Consider the following 15,584-nt stretch of genomic DNA (forward strand, 5'->3'; position numbering starts at 1 on the left):
GATTTCACCACTGACCTACACCTACATTGAAAATGCAACTCAGTACCTGCTGATTTGCAAGTTGATACCTACTGTAACTCTTAATCCCAATATAGGATTTAGATATTTTCGAAATAAAAATAGGTGTTATTGTTTGACGTTTGGATTAAATTTATATGCTGCCCATCTCAACTGTTGAGCAAGGCAATTATATCTCAATCCTGTTTATGTATTACATACATGAGACATACGGTACATGAAAAAGATGAGCTTTAGTTGTCCAATTAGCTAAACTGACAAAAATATGGGCTGACATCTTACATCTTGTCATCTGGCGGGCCCCATGGGAAGAGCCTTCTCTGTGGCGGCCCCTGCCCTCTGGAATCAACTCCCCCCGAAGATTAGAACTGCTCCCACCCTCCTTGTCTTCTGTAAACTACTTAAGACCCACCTATACCGCCAGGCATGGGGGATTTGAGACACCTTTCCCCCAGGCTTATTATAATTTATGTTTTGGTATGTACCGTATGTGCTGTTTGGTTTTAATTATGATAGGGTTTTTAGTTTTTTTAATATTAGATTTGTGCCTGTATAATACTGTTTTTATCGTTGTTGTGAGCCGCCCCGAGTCTTCGGAGAGGGGCGGCATACAAATCTAATAAATTATTATTATTATTATTATTATTATTATTATTATTATTATTATTATCTTATGCATTATATCAGTTGTATGTATGTATATCAGCTACACATATCTAAATTATTTCTGCCAGGACTCTCAAAAATATTTATTATTTATTAATTGAGTTGCAAGCAAATATATAGTTAATGCTCTGAATGATTACTTATAAGTAATTTTTCTATATTTATTAGGATTTTCCACCTAATTGCAGGCGGATAATTTTTCTGGCTAAACTGATTTGCAAGTTGAATTTATGATGTACAAAATAAACTGCTGGAACGCACCTCTATTTTTTCATTTTCTTTCTTCAAGATCATTAATGAGTTTTCACTCCTTAGGCTGGCTTTCACAATGAGTTCTACGCTGTGAATTTTTGCCTAGAATAAAATGGAAGTGATAATGTTTATTCTTACATCGATGGTTCCAAATTCAAAAGATGACCCAGAGAGGAAAATGCTGCTTATTGCTTATAATAAATGTCAATAGAAATACACATAAAGGAATTTTCTGTGACGACAGAATAATTTACTATTATACTCATTTAATGACCTTCATAGGGAAAATTAGCAGCATTTTGACTTATTTAGGATAATTTAAACTTTAGGGTTTTATTTAAACCTTTTCATCTGGAGGTTGATACAAGAAGGGCCAAAGGAAAAAATATTGGCACCAAAATATTTGTATCTCTTGGTGCAGTGTTTCCCAACCTTGGCAACTTGAAGATATTTGGACTTCAACTTCCAGAATTCCCCAGCCAGCGAATGCTGGCTGGGGAATTCTGGGAGTTGAAGTCCAGATACCTTCAAGTTGCCAAGGTTGGGAAACACTGCCTCAGTGGACACAGCAGTTTTGTCTCAAACTCCACCATACTTCTCAAGGCATGCCAGAGTTGGGAAACAATAATCTGGACTCTACACAAAATGTTGCTTTACCATCTGGACTCACTTATTGTCCAATGTTTTCAGTTGTCCTTCTCTCTACAATCTCATGAGATCAATTATGAGATCAATCACCAAAGAACAACAACCCAAAAAAATGCTTGCAAGTTGAAGCCAATGCTAGAACATGGACAGATTTTTCCCCTATTTCTAATACAGCTTCCAAGGCAATGTCTTTGTTCTAAAAATGCTTACAGGAAACCAGAAACATATGGTTCATAGAGCTGCATATAAAGATTTGATTATGTGCCATCAAGCTGCTTTCAACTCCGAGCAACCAAATAGATTTTTCTGCAAGATGATCTGCCCCCAACCTGTTCTTCCATGTTTCCCAACAGTGTAACTCAAGACCTTGTAACTGAGTCCATCTACTTTGCTGCTGCCTTCCTTCTCTTTCTTTATAACTAATCCAGCATTAGAACCTCTTCCAGAGAACTGGATCTTCACATAATGTGTCCAAAATAGGACAATGTAAGCCTGGGCATGTGTGCCTTGAGTAAAATCAACTAGGGGTTCTGCAACCCAACAAGACAGACACAGACTTCAGAGGATAATCAGAACTGCAGAAATTGCTGCCAACTGCCTTCCATTGAGGATCTGTATACTGAACAAGTCAAGAAGAGGACCATGGAAATATTTGTTTGTTTGTTTGAGTTGAAAGGGACCTTGCAGGTCATCAAGTCCAACCCCCTGCCTAGGCAGGAAATCCTACAGCATCCCAGCCAAATGGCAGTCCAATCTCCAATTGAAAGTGTACAGAGTTGGGGAGTTCACAAGCTCCGCTGGTAGGCCGTTCCACTGGTTGATCGCTCTGACCATCAGGAAGTTCTTCCTTATTTCCAGGTTGAATCTCTGCTCGGTCAGCTTCCAACCATTGTTCCTCGTCTGGCCCACTGTTGCCCTGGAGAATAGTGTGGCCCCCTCCTGTCTGTGGCAACCCCTCAAGTATCTGTAGACTGTTATTATGTCCCCCCTGGCCTTTTTCTAAAGGCTATCCATACCTAGTTCGAGCAATCTCTCTTCATAAGTCTTGGTTTCTAGTCCCCTAATCATTTTGGTTGCTTTTTTTTGCACCTTCTCCAGAGTTTCAATGTCCCTTTTGAACGTGTGGTGACCAAAACTCCAGGTGAGATTTGACCAGTAAAATAATAAAATAAAATAATAAAATAAAATAAAATAAAATAAAATAAAATAAAATAAAATAAAATAAAATAAAATAAAATAAAATAAAATAAAATAATAAAATAAAATAAAATAAAATAATAAAATAAAATAAAATAAAATAAAATAAAATAAAATAAAATAAAATAAAATAAAATAAAACAAAATAAAACAATAAAATAAAAAATAAACATAGAAACATAGAAGACTGACGGCAGAAAAAGACCTCATGGTCCATCTAGTCTGCCCTTATACTATTTCCTGTATTTTATCTTACAATGGATATATGTTTATCCCAGGCATGTTTAAATTCAGTTACTATGGATTTACAAACCACATCTGCTGGAAGTTTGTTCCAAGGATCTACTACTCTTTCAGTGAAATAATATTTTCTTACGTTGCTTTTGATCTTTCCCCCAACTAACTTCAGATTGTGTCTCCTTGTTCTTCTGTTCACTTTCCTATTAAAAACACTTCCCTCCTGAACCTTATTTAACCCTTTAACATATTTAAATGTTTCAATCATGTCCCCCCTTTCTCTTCTGTCCTCCAGACTATACAGATTGAGTTCATTAACTGTTCTGTTTAAAAAAAGTTAAAAATCTTCTGTTCGCGGGTCACCCTGACCCGGACCGAAAACTATTCATTTGCAGTGCTTATGTTTGGTCAATTTGAATACTTTTTTCACTTGTAAAGTAGTCTGAACATTTCTGCACACAATGATATGAAAATTGAACTGAAGAAATTAATCCTTATTGGTTTATTTTGCACATAAATATGCCTCTCCCCCGTTTTTGTGAATTTCTTTTAGGTTTATTGATAATTATGCCTGCAAAATGCATTCTATTTTACTAAAGTTGGTGTGGGATTGGTAGCTTGAACATTTCTGAACATAATGATATGAAAATTGAACTGGAAAAATTGATGCATATTGGTTTATTTTGTTGATGAAATGCATGCCCCCCCATTTTTTTAAAATAGTCTTCACTTTATGGATAGTTTTGCTAGCAAAATACATTCTATTTTACTAAAGTTTGTGTGGGATTGGTAGCTTGAACATTTCTGAACATAATGATATGAAAATTGAACTGGGAAAATTGATGCATATTGGTTTATTTTGCACATAAAGTATGCCTCAATTATTTCAATTTATATAAAAATTATGCTGTTAATTTCAAACTTACATACTTTTTTTTAGTAAAATTGATTTCATTCATAAAATTAGTTATCTGGCTACAATGTGGTTGATTTTCAAAAGGATATTCCAAATATTTCTAGCCAAATATGTATAAAAAGTGACAATAATGGCACACAGCAAGGCCGAGGGGGGGTGGCCCTTTTGTGGCAAAAATAAACCAATAAGAACCATTTTTTCCAGTTCATTTATATTTTTCTTATATTCAGAAATGTTCAATTTAGTATATCAAATCTTTTGGGGGGAAATTCCTTAGGGATTTGTAGCCTTAAAAAATAGAAATTGACACGAAATTCAGAAAGGATGGGGGGAGGGGCTTCTTGATCAAAATAAAAATATAAGTCTCAATTTTTCCAGTTCAATTTTCATATCATTATGTTCATAAATGTTCAAACTAGTTTTCCAGTTGAAAAAGTTTTCAAAAAGATCAAATTCAAGTACCTAAAAAAATTATTTTTGGTCCGGTCACATACGAACAGAAACAGACTCAAAGTGATGGGGTTTTTTGCCCAGAAAACAATTAGCCACCACCCCAAAAATATTTTTTGATGATCAGCATTGTTAAATTGAGTAAATGAATGCCTAAGATTTTAAAGAATATTTCGGATTTGGAGCATAAAAAAATAAAAAGTGAAAATGATTGCAAGCAGCTGAGGGGGGGAGGCCTTATTTCTGATGTTAAAAAACCAGTAAGAATCATTTTTTTCAGTTCCTTTATATTTTTCTTATATTCAGAAATGTTCAAGCTACCAATCCCACACCAACTCCAGTAAAATAGAATGCATTTTGCAAGCAAAACTATCCATAAATTGAAAAAACTTTCACAAAAACGGGGGGGGGGCGTGCGTTATATCAGCAAAATAAACCAATAAGAATTACTTTTTTCATTTCAATTTTCATATCATTGTGTGCAGAAATGTTCAGACTACTTTCCAAGTGAAAAAAGCTTTCAAAAAGACCAAACATAAGCACTGCAAATGAAGAGTTTTCGGTCCGGGTCAGGGTGACCCGGGAATAGAAGATTTGTAACTTTTTTTGCCCAGCAAAAACTAAGCCCCCCCACCCCCCCAAAAAAATTCTCATAGAGAGAACCCCTGAAATGATGAGCAGTCATGAAATTTCAAGTTTCAGATATGCAGGGAAATTTTTTTACAGGGACTCAAACTTGGCTTCGGGTCACATACGACCCGAACAGAACAGCAGGGTTAAGTCTTTCCTGATACGTTTTATGCTTAATATCAAGAAATAACTGTAAAATATATGAATCACAATAAAAGAACTTGCCTGCTGAGCAAATGATGTATTAATAATATAGCATAACACTTCTTTCAGTCAAACCTTCCTAGCCAGTACCAATAAAGATGAAACATGCATGTAGTTATAAAATGTGTATAATTTTGCCAATATATCATTTTGCATTGGTATTCTGTACTTCAGTCTTGAAAGACCATGGTATCATGCTCTGGATTCCCCAGATATCATTTTAAAGATATCATTTTAAAATTCTTAATAAACATGATACCTCACTTACCTTTATGAAAGTAGATTTCCAGAGTCTGAATGAAACATTCACATGAGTTATATTTGATGGGACTATTGTGCAGTTAATGGATGCACAATCATATCCATCACAATTCTGCATAAAAGACCATAAACACATCTCATTAATATGTTTGCAAATTTTAGATAACCTAACACATTCTCCATATCATGCTGAAAGACATATCCTGATAATAACATTGGTGACACCAGTAGACTTTATTCAGTATTCAGACTGTTCATCATTTAGCATTCAGGAAGCCCCACACTGTGGGCCTGTTTCAAAATAAAATAAAAATCTCTTTCAAAACCTAGTAAGGATCTGTCTACTAATATTATTTGTTTAATAAATTTGTACGGCTGCACATCTAGTGAATGTGCCTTTGAGTGTCACTTACAACATATTAAAATAATCAGCAAAGAAGAAAAACTATAATGGTCGCTGAGGATAAGGTCAACCTTAACAATTAGAAGATGTTTCTGATTGCCCATGTTGGCTAAGGAATTGCAACAGTTCAACTCCACATATCTTAAAGTTAATGAGACTGAGAAATACTGAACACATCCAGGTGTTTAATGCTTTATGAAAGAACAGTGTTGTTGGGACCACCATCAAGAAACACTCCTGTAAATTATCTGACATGAAGGAATTTGTAGGTGACACCAGCATCTTAAACTGAATCCAGAAGCATTGCAATTAATGAAAACACGGTGTAATAGGGGCATACCAAGATATATCCATCAGTGTTTATACTATTCATTTAATAAAATTAAATACAGGAAATAGTATAAAGGCAGACTAGATGGACCATGAGGTCTTTTTCTGCTGTCAGTCTTCTATATTTCTATGTTTCATTTGTAGCTTCTGGATGGTCAAGGGCAGTCTGCAAAAATTCACCTGGGAGATGACTAAGGCATAAAGAGTACCTCTTTGTCTAGGAAGGAGCACTCTTAATTCCTAGAGTGAATTATTTTTTTCTGACAGTGAAAATCTCTTGCATAAGCCATGACAGTCTTATTAATAGGCATCTACACATATTTTCATGATATGTAATATTTCTAATTGATGATTGACTGAAATACAATCAGGGACATTGATGGAAAGTGTTTTTAACTTCCTTGGAGAGATAGTGAAAATCAAATTTTCAAAGCTAAACATTTTAAAAGTCCATGTTGTAGATTTAAAAACATTATTTCCAATTACATTTCTAGCCATAAGAATATTATAGTTGCATATCATTGCTCTTAGCACAATAAAATATTCATAGGATTCTATTCATGTGATCACAATTCAACCCTAACTTAATATAGTACACTATAATGTATTATTAATTTCCCCCCTCCCAAAAACCTCCACATAAAATCAGATATACATACTATGTTGGGATCCTTTAGAGGTTCTTGTATTCTTGATGTTGTGAATGGTTTGCCCATATCAATCTTTAACAAATCACTTGGGTGGCTAGATTGGCATTTTGCATTCTATCACAAGAAGAAAAAATGTAATGTTGTAAGTATATTGCAATAATTTTATCAGCGGACTCCAAGTCTTTCCCCAAAGATAACATCACTTGACTATTTTCTTGCTAGAATGCTTTAGCTGCTAGAAAAAGGATGATTGTCACTAAAGTCATTGCCCTCCCTCTGTTTACTTAAATTATAACATTAGAAAAATCAGATATTATTTTAGCAGGTAAGTCCAGAGAGCATTTCATATTTTATCTAATTTATTATGATAGTCAAGTAGAGTCCATTTCCCCCCTTATAAATACCAATGGGGAAAAAACAAACAAACAGATGGAACATTTATTTGTGCAAGGATCCATGTTGTGGAAATCAAGTCTAATTTTGAACTGTAGAGCAGTGTTATTTCATTTATTGCCAATTTACCTCTGAATATGATATCCTAGTGAAATAAAGGATTTGATTTTCATTTGAAATATTCTTTGGAAATAAGATTTGCAGTGCAAGCTGTGGTTGTAAAAAAGATTCTCCTTTCTCAATCTATAAAGAAGAACAAAAGGCTAATTAAAAGAAAAATTAAAAAATGTTTTCTCCCTTGTTAACAGGTGCTACAGTCACTACTAAACAAATAACACAGTATACAATTTTATTTCATAGCAGTAGACCTCCACCCTTACCAAATTTGCATCCAAGGAAAATAATTATTTAAATATTATCTTAGAAACCAAAAGTCTTCTAAATTAAACTAGAACATATCCCCAAGATTAAAAAAAACAAATGATTTGTGGTGTATTTCCAGTGGCACGGACACAATGACTTATTCTGGTCTGTGGTTTGTTGTAAATATGTTTAAGATTCTTACTAATTCCTTGCCAATATGGATTCAAGAGAAAAAAGAAGAAGCAAGAAGAATAAATAGAATTTATTTTTAGTAAAGTGCCCATAACTGGCAAATGTTTATAGTTGAATGGATGAATTGTAGCTGTATCAAACTACAGTACTGAGTTCCTGCCGGAAGTGTGAATTCATTTCTACCCTCTGTAGTAATACACACCAACCCCAAATCTGTCATGAAACTGAGTATTCTTTGCAGCAGATTTTTGGAGATGTGCAGGAGAAAATATACAGGATAGTAAAAATCAGGGAGGTGACCTGGAGCTCCATTTGCAGAAAGTTCTGCCTAGATCATAGAAAATGTTACAGACTGACATAATAAAAATTTAGTTGATTAAAAAAAGTACAGCATATAAAAGTTATTTTTCAAAGTCCATAACCAGAAAAAATGACATTGTCTCTTACCGAGTAATTTATACTAATTTCTTCTCCAATATTGTCAGTAGAATTAATGACTGAAGGTATTGTATCATTTGCAGCAATGATGATATGATGTGAACTAGGTTCCCTTAAAAAGAAATAAAATAATGTTCAGTGATTTAGAACCACAAAGTATTCACTTGGCTCATTTCAGTCATCCGTGCAAAGTGAAATGAAACAATATGATAGTTATTCTTGTTCAAGAAAATATGAATTTAATAAACCTGAGATTTTTTTTTCTGAATAATGAATGATTTTCCCCATTCAATTTACACAGTATGAAATTGTCAATCCAGTTTAAACCAACTAGTGAAACATAACAGACTAATTCCATTCTCTTTAAATAGCAATTTTCCCCCAGATTAATCAGAGGTAAAACATTGATTAATTGAATATGCTTTTAGTGATGGAACAAGTCAGATAATACAGTATGCAATATTTGTCATATATAAGATGTGGCTGACCTATTTATTTATAATTGGTTGCAACAGTTCGGTTGCAATCAAGCTGTATCTATTCTATTTATTTAGGATTATGGTTGCTCCATTTACTTGTGATTGGTTAATCATTATAACAAATATAAAGTGTTTTATGGACTAGTTATTATCTGCAGTGAAGATTCTTCTAACTTTTTTTCTGTGAAACAAACTGAAAAATGGCAATGCTATATTTCAAGGTCTTTCAAAGTATAAAAAAACAAAAGCCAACTTTAGACCATGCTTTGGATGTGACATGACAGAAACCAGATTATCTCCGAGACCGCCTTCTGCCGCACGAATCCCAGCGTCTGGTGAGGTTCACAGAGTTGGTCTCCTTACGGTCCCATCGACCAAACAATGTCAGCTGGCGGGACCTAGGGGAAGAGCCTTCTCTGTGGGGAAGCCCTCTAGAATCAGCTGTTCAAGGTGCCTGCCGAGAACAACAAGAACCCACACAGGGATTCTACCCCACCTGGCCGCTTTCTCTTCCAGGCTCGGAACAGCGTGCAACTGGGAAAACACTCCCCATTTGGGGAAATCGATCTGGGGGGGGCACTATTTGAGAAGCACTGCATTAAAGGTTCCAGTATAAAATCAGGATTGGGACTTAAAGTGTATGTGTACTACCAGAATGATACCACAGGCCAAGGTCAGTCAAAATTGAGCCATTAGTAATCCATGATCAAGAGAACTAAGCAGCAAGTTAGGAAACAGTACTAATATGATTCACTTGTTTTGGGGAGGTAAGGACTTTCTACCAACTGAATAGAAAAAAAAGACAGATCATCAGTATAAAAAACAGATAAAATCTAATGATACCTTTTAAATATTAATCCACTTTCATATTTTACTGGGATTGAAATAGTTCCTCTGTTGTCTCCAAGAGTCTCATCAAGTTCATCACTGTCACTAAAACAAAACATATTTTAAAAGTGGCTTTAGACAACAATCTATTTTAACCAACAAGCTATTATAGTCAAAGCACCAGCCTATGTTTTGCCTAATTGTTACATTGTAAAATTATTTCATTTTTATTTGTAAAGAAACTTGAAGTGGAAAAGTGTGTAATTTAGAGTCAACTTAATTGCTGAGAGGAAAGTCCAGATTTAAAATAGTCAAGTATGGAATCTAAAAAAAATGCTTTGGGTGCAACAATTAATTAATAACTATGCTGGTTTTTTCAAGATTTGTAGATGTAATAGCAACTTCAGAAATAGTAAACAATGAAATGTAATGGTAACTTAAGAATGTCAGCAGCCAATTAAATCACAGGGGCACTATTGGTATCAATAAAACATTAGCTCATATAAAGAAGCAAGGAAATATCTATTGATGTAAAAGCACTAGACCAGCACTTAGACTTATATATCACTTCACAGTAATTTACAGCACTCTCTGAGCACCTTACAGAGTCAGCATATTGCCCTCAACAATCTGGGTCCTCATTTTACTGACTTTGGGAGGACGGAAGGCTGAGTCTACCTTGAGCTGGTCAGGATCAAACTCTTGGCTGTGGGCAGAGTTAGTCTTCAATATTGCATGGTAACCATTGCAACCCTACCAACATGCTGTCAGGATTTTTTCCTCCCTAATTCAAGACCTTTAAACTTTTATTCCACTGTAAATGGCCAGAGTATTCTACCCTTTGAATTTCTTTATCAGATAGAAACCTTTTTCCCCTTTTATATTTTCTTTCTTTATTAAATTTTCTTAATTCTACTCAAAGCTGAAAACCACATAAGAACATTGAACCTTCCACTAAAGGAATAGATAGTGAATCTGATCTAAGATTTAATAGTTTGGATGCTTATGCTATAAATAGAACTTAGAAGTGTTGGAACTCCATTCATTTTTTTCTGATTTGAATTAATATAAGATTTGCCCTTAGTTAAGCTTTGATTAGTTTCATACTTACACTTTATTAATCCTTTTAACCACTTGTATTACCATTGGTTTAGATATTATTTTACTTTGTCGTCATTCATTATTTTATTACATTTTAATCATTCAGTGAAATTTATTATTTGATTTCACTCTTTTATATATCACCATTTAGCCTTTATTCTAAAAATTATAAACTAATTTTCCTTTTGTGCAATCTTGATTCAGTGGAAACCCTCCATAAATTCCCCGGAGGAACCCAAAATAAAGAGAATGGATCCTGATTCAATCTAAAGTTATGTAAATATTGCTGGAACCCACCTTGTAACAGAAAAATGGATTGTTGTATTTTCCAAGAGGTGGGACACATTGAACTGGAATGCTATTTCGAAGAAAATCTAAATGAAAAGAAAATGCATAAAATGTCAGTGTTTATAATTAAATTAAACTGCAACATATTTTTCACTCCATAAGACGCAGTTTTTTTCCTCCCAAAGTAGGATGAAAAATCAGCCCCGTCTTATGGAGCGAAGATGCAGGCAGGGAGGGGGGGGAGGCGCTGGAGCAGAGGGGGGTGGCGATATACAGTAGAACCTCGACATACGAATTTAATTGGTGCCGGAAGGAGGCTCGTGAGTCGAAAAGCTCGTATGTCGAAACATTGTTTCCCATAGGAAACAATGGAAAAGCGATTAATGCGTGCAAGCTGGATACTACAGTACTGGCAGCGAACTGGAACAGCAGCTCCGCCTGCGTCCCGGGAAAGTGGCCGCCCGGGCCGAGTGGATGGAAGGAGCCTGGCGGTGGGCGGGGCTTGGCAGCGGGCGGGACACGCGAGGGAGCGAGCGATCCGGCGTGTCAGGCTGCCCGGGAAGGCGAGCGGTGCGCGGTAGGCGCGGGGACGGGGACAGGGGGGGAATTGTCTGAATGCGGTTCCGAGTTGGGGGGTCGGGGGGGTGCTGGGAAGCCCCCCAGGCCGGCTGCGATCTTTTAAAACAGCCGCGCCGCTTCTCAGCTGACTCCTGAAGCGCGGAAGTTCGCCTTTGGCTTTTGGCTTCAGGAGTCAGCTGGGAAGCGGCGCAGCTGTTTTAAAAGATCGCAGCCAGCCTGGGGGGCTTCCCAGCACCCCCCCGAACCCACTTCCCAGCTGACTCCTGAAGCCGAACGCGGAAGTTCGCCTTTGGCGTTTGGCTTCAGGAGACAGCTGGGAAGCGGCGCGGCTGTTTTAAAAGATCGCAGCCGGCCTGGGGGGCTTCCCAGCCCCCCCGAACCTCTAAAATCTAGGTGCGTCTTATCAGCAGGTGCGTCTTATAGAGCGAAAAATACGGTATATTTTCAACAAAAATGGAGTACATTTCATCATTACATTTTCTCTTAATAAAAGAAATGATTTATTTTATTTACACTGAGCAATAAAATGAAGACGATGTTGTAAAGTTTGGAGGAGGTCCCTAGTGTATATATACACACACACATACACATATTATGTCTGTGTGTATGTCTGGTTTAATAATGGGTTTTTAAAAAATTTATTAGATTTTTTATGAATTGTCTTATTGTATGCTGTGAGCCGCCCAGAATCTATGGAGAGGGGGGGGGGGCATACAAATCTAATAAATAAATAAATAAAGTTCTCATGCACATTTTGATTAATGATTCTATAGAAATATAGAAATATTTATGTATATATGTGTATATGGAAAAAAGGCAAAAAGGGTGTGAATGACAAAATAATCCTAGTGCTACAATGCATTTGAAAAAAAAAATTCAGTTTAGAAATATAACATGTAGGTTTGAACATGGACTTAACATTTGAAAATTGTTGCTTAAAACTATTTTTATAATGCCCGTCACATAGACTTCCTCCAATATATTATTAATGTTCAGCTTGTAACCTTAAACTAATGTAACCAATAGTCATGGGTAATGTAGTAATACCATTATAGATTGACAACTGCTGATAGAAATGCAACTGCTCAAAATAGAAGGATTTGAATTAAATCATGCTGTTGAATTTTTTAAATCACTTTGAAGATGGGCTATTAAAACTAAACTCTTTTTTCAATATTACCCTGAAATCCTCTTTATAAACATTAATTATTATTGTGTCATATCAGTTGTTGGACTTTGGCGATCATGTTGGTGATCCTATTTTTATCAATAACTGCACAAAAAAGTGCTGCTGAGTTTTGCCCAAACCAGTCCCTTAGACTTTGAAGCTATGGTGTTCTTCTTCTGCCTGGATGTCATTTACCTTCCATTTTTGTATGCCATATTTTTCTGGGTGTTGCATAACATGTGCAAAATATTCTAACTTTCAGTTTTTTATGGTTTTGAAAATTTCCCTTGGCTTTCCCAGGTGGCATAAATAAATAACATAGGTACCAAAAGAAGAAAATGTGTTTGGATTAAAGGTGGTCCCTGAAACTTCAGTAGAGAGACATGCGAAATCTGCAGGAAATATTTTAAAGGATAAAGAAAACGACTTGAACTAAAATGTGCAAGAAATGTTTCCAAGGCAAATGACACAATACAATTAGGCTTGCAAGGTTCGACAAGGTTTTACAAAAAAACAATATTAGCCTTCCTATAGGGTTGATTTCTTGGTCTGATCTACCTAATGTTCAATCTTGCAGCCCCAGTTGTATTTAGACCCTCTGTTTCTTATACTTCAGTGAATAAGGATGGCATCTGCCTGAGCTACTTCCAAATATTTACTACTACTACTACTGTTGATTTAAATAACATTTCACTCCCCTTTTTGCCAACTCTTGCATATTTCTGACAAGTTTATGTCTCTTTCTCTCTACAGGTACAGAATTAATTTTCCTCTATTGCTTTAACATCAAGCAAACCAATTACTATTTCTCTAATCTAATTCCGCTGGGCTAAACTAGCAAGTTTTTAGCTTTTCTTAGAGGGTTTATATTGCACTCAACAGAAAGACTGGTTTGTATAAATATATTTTATGAACAATGGAGAAGATATTGTGGGAAATTTTATTTTTAGCCAAGTTCCTGTCAAGACAAACGAGCCAGATGATAGAACATGACAATCTGGTAAAAAGAACAGAATTCCACATAAATTATTCTTTATAAGTCTCAGTCTTATAGAAAGACTAAGAAGAATGGCTGGATGCTACCAGAACAGCTGTTCTGTCTTCACTGGTCAATGTGAGTGAAGGTAAGAAGCATATTTTAACATGAAGGATCTTTCATCTCATCATCCTAAAAGGTTACAGCTGTTTTGGGTCTTGCTTTGCCTAAGGCATAACTAGTGGAACGCTAACTCATTCATTTGGTGGCATCCAGTCAAAAAGGATGTCTATTCTAGGCCCTCAGGGCATCTCTTGACTGGTCCTTGGTGGTCTCTTTTCTTGTAGATGTTTCACTATCCAGGCTAGGTAACATCAGCTGTTCTAGTCATGATGTTACCTACTTTGGATAATGAAACATCTGCAAGAAAACAAGTAAGGTTAGAGACCACCAAGGACTCCTCATTTCAATCCTGAGCTCTCCTTAAATTAGTATATATTATACTAATCTCTTGGGTAATTGAAGTAGGTGCTATAAAATTAAAAAAAGATATTATGCATATATAAATCAAGTACAGGGATTTTCCTTCTGCTGGAAATATATATAATGTGGAGTCACATTTAATATTTGTATGAGTACAATTAAAATGAAATTTTTAAAAAGTGTGACTAGAAGGAAGGACTGTGGCTGCATGAGATAGAGAATGGAAAATTTGGAAGGGAAGAAGTTTTCTGTCTCTCTCTTGTGCTCTCTCTCTCTCTCTCTCTGTGTGTGTGTGTGTATGAGAGAGAGAGAGAAAGTAAGAGAAAGAGAGGGAGATAGAATCATAGTTCATAAATTTGCTGTTGTGAGCCGCCCCGAGTCTGCGCAGAGGGGCGGCATACAAATCTAATAAATGAAATGAAATAAAATTTTAAACAATGATTTGTTGAATAAATTATTCTGGTTGAAGGCTGTTCACCTTCAACAAGAAGATGGGCAGCTCTAGTCAAAAATTATGTTTCTCGCCATTTGAAGTGGAAAATTAAAAATCTGTATAGATCTATTTTTTATGTTAAAGACAATGGTTTTTATAGTTTCAATTTCAGCTATAATTTTATAAGATTTGGTATTTTTAGTGTTACTTAAGATTTCTGAGAATACTACAGAGGGCTAAGGAACAAAGAAATGGATGATACAACAAATCCATCTCACGTTCTCACCCAAGGCATGAGGGACCAGGCCTAAATTATAGTATTTTGGCCTCATTTGAGAAGACCTGACTCAATTTCAGTGCCAATTGAGTTCACTCCATATAACAGTGATGGCGGACCTATGGTGCATGCCATATATGCTGACACATGAGGGCATTGCTCTAATTCAGCTCCAGCACCGGCCAACTTATTTTTGGCCTGCATGAAGGCTCTGGGAGGTTGTTTTCCATTTTCAGGTGATGGTGGAGGGCATTTTGCCCTCTCCAGGCTCCAGGGAAGCCTCTGGAGCATGGGGAGGGTGAAAAATGGGCCTACTGGGGGAATGGGCCATTTCCAATCTCCAGAGGACCTCTGGGGGATGGGGGAGACTATTTTCATCCTCATCAAGCATTGAATTATGGGTGTGGGCACTCACACATGCACAATTGTGCGCACACATGCACTTTTGGCACCTGAGGGAAAATAGGTCCACCATCACTGTTCTAGTTTCTGGTAGAAGTTTAGTAATTACAAATAACTCTCATTAAATGCATCATTTCATGAATAAAGCAACTCCGTTTATTTCTCTGCTCTCCTGTATTTTCAACATATTCCAGACATCACTCGGTCCGTTCTCTCTCTCTTATCAGCATTTCTCACATTCCTTTTCCTGCTTCACTTAGACAAGATTTATTTCCTAACTACATAGCTTTGAAAACGACAGCCGCGCTGACTAAATACAATA

The 15,584-nt window shown here is 36.0% G+C and overlaps 1 protein-coding gene across 1 annotated transcript in view; it reads right to left on the reverse strand.

Moving 5' to 3' along the window:
• Positions 1 to 15,584, reverse strand: part of ITGA1 (integrin subunit alpha 1) — a 118,073-nt gene that overhangs the window by 8,118 nt on the left and 94,371 nt on the right. Inside the window, exons 22-28 of the mRNA XM_070743361.1 lie at positions 10,954 to 11,030; positions 9,571 to 9,660; positions 8,258 to 8,360; positions 7,385 to 7,498; positions 6,872 to 6,976; positions 5,487 to 5,591; positions 946 to 1,038 (exon numbers count right to left, since the gene is read on the reverse strand). Coding sequence (XP_070599462.1) covers positions 946 to 1,038; positions 5,487 to 5,591; positions 6,872 to 6,976; positions 7,385 to 7,498; positions 8,258 to 8,360; positions 9,571 to 9,660; positions 10,954 to 11,030 — 687 coding nt within the window. The remainder of the gene's footprint in view (positions 1 to 945; positions 1,039 to 5,486; positions 5,592 to 6,871; positions 6,977 to 7,384; positions 7,499 to 8,257; positions 8,361 to 9,570; positions 9,661 to 10,953; positions 11,031 to 15,584) is intronic.

This window comes from Erythrolamprus reginae, chromosome 2 (assembly GCF_031021105.1).
Source record: "Erythrolamprus reginae isolate rEryReg1 chromosome 2, rEryReg1.hap1, whole genome shotgun sequence".
Lineage (NCBI taxonomy): Eukaryota > Metazoa > Chordata > Lepidosauria > Squamata > Dipsadidae > Erythrolamprus > Erythrolamprus reginae.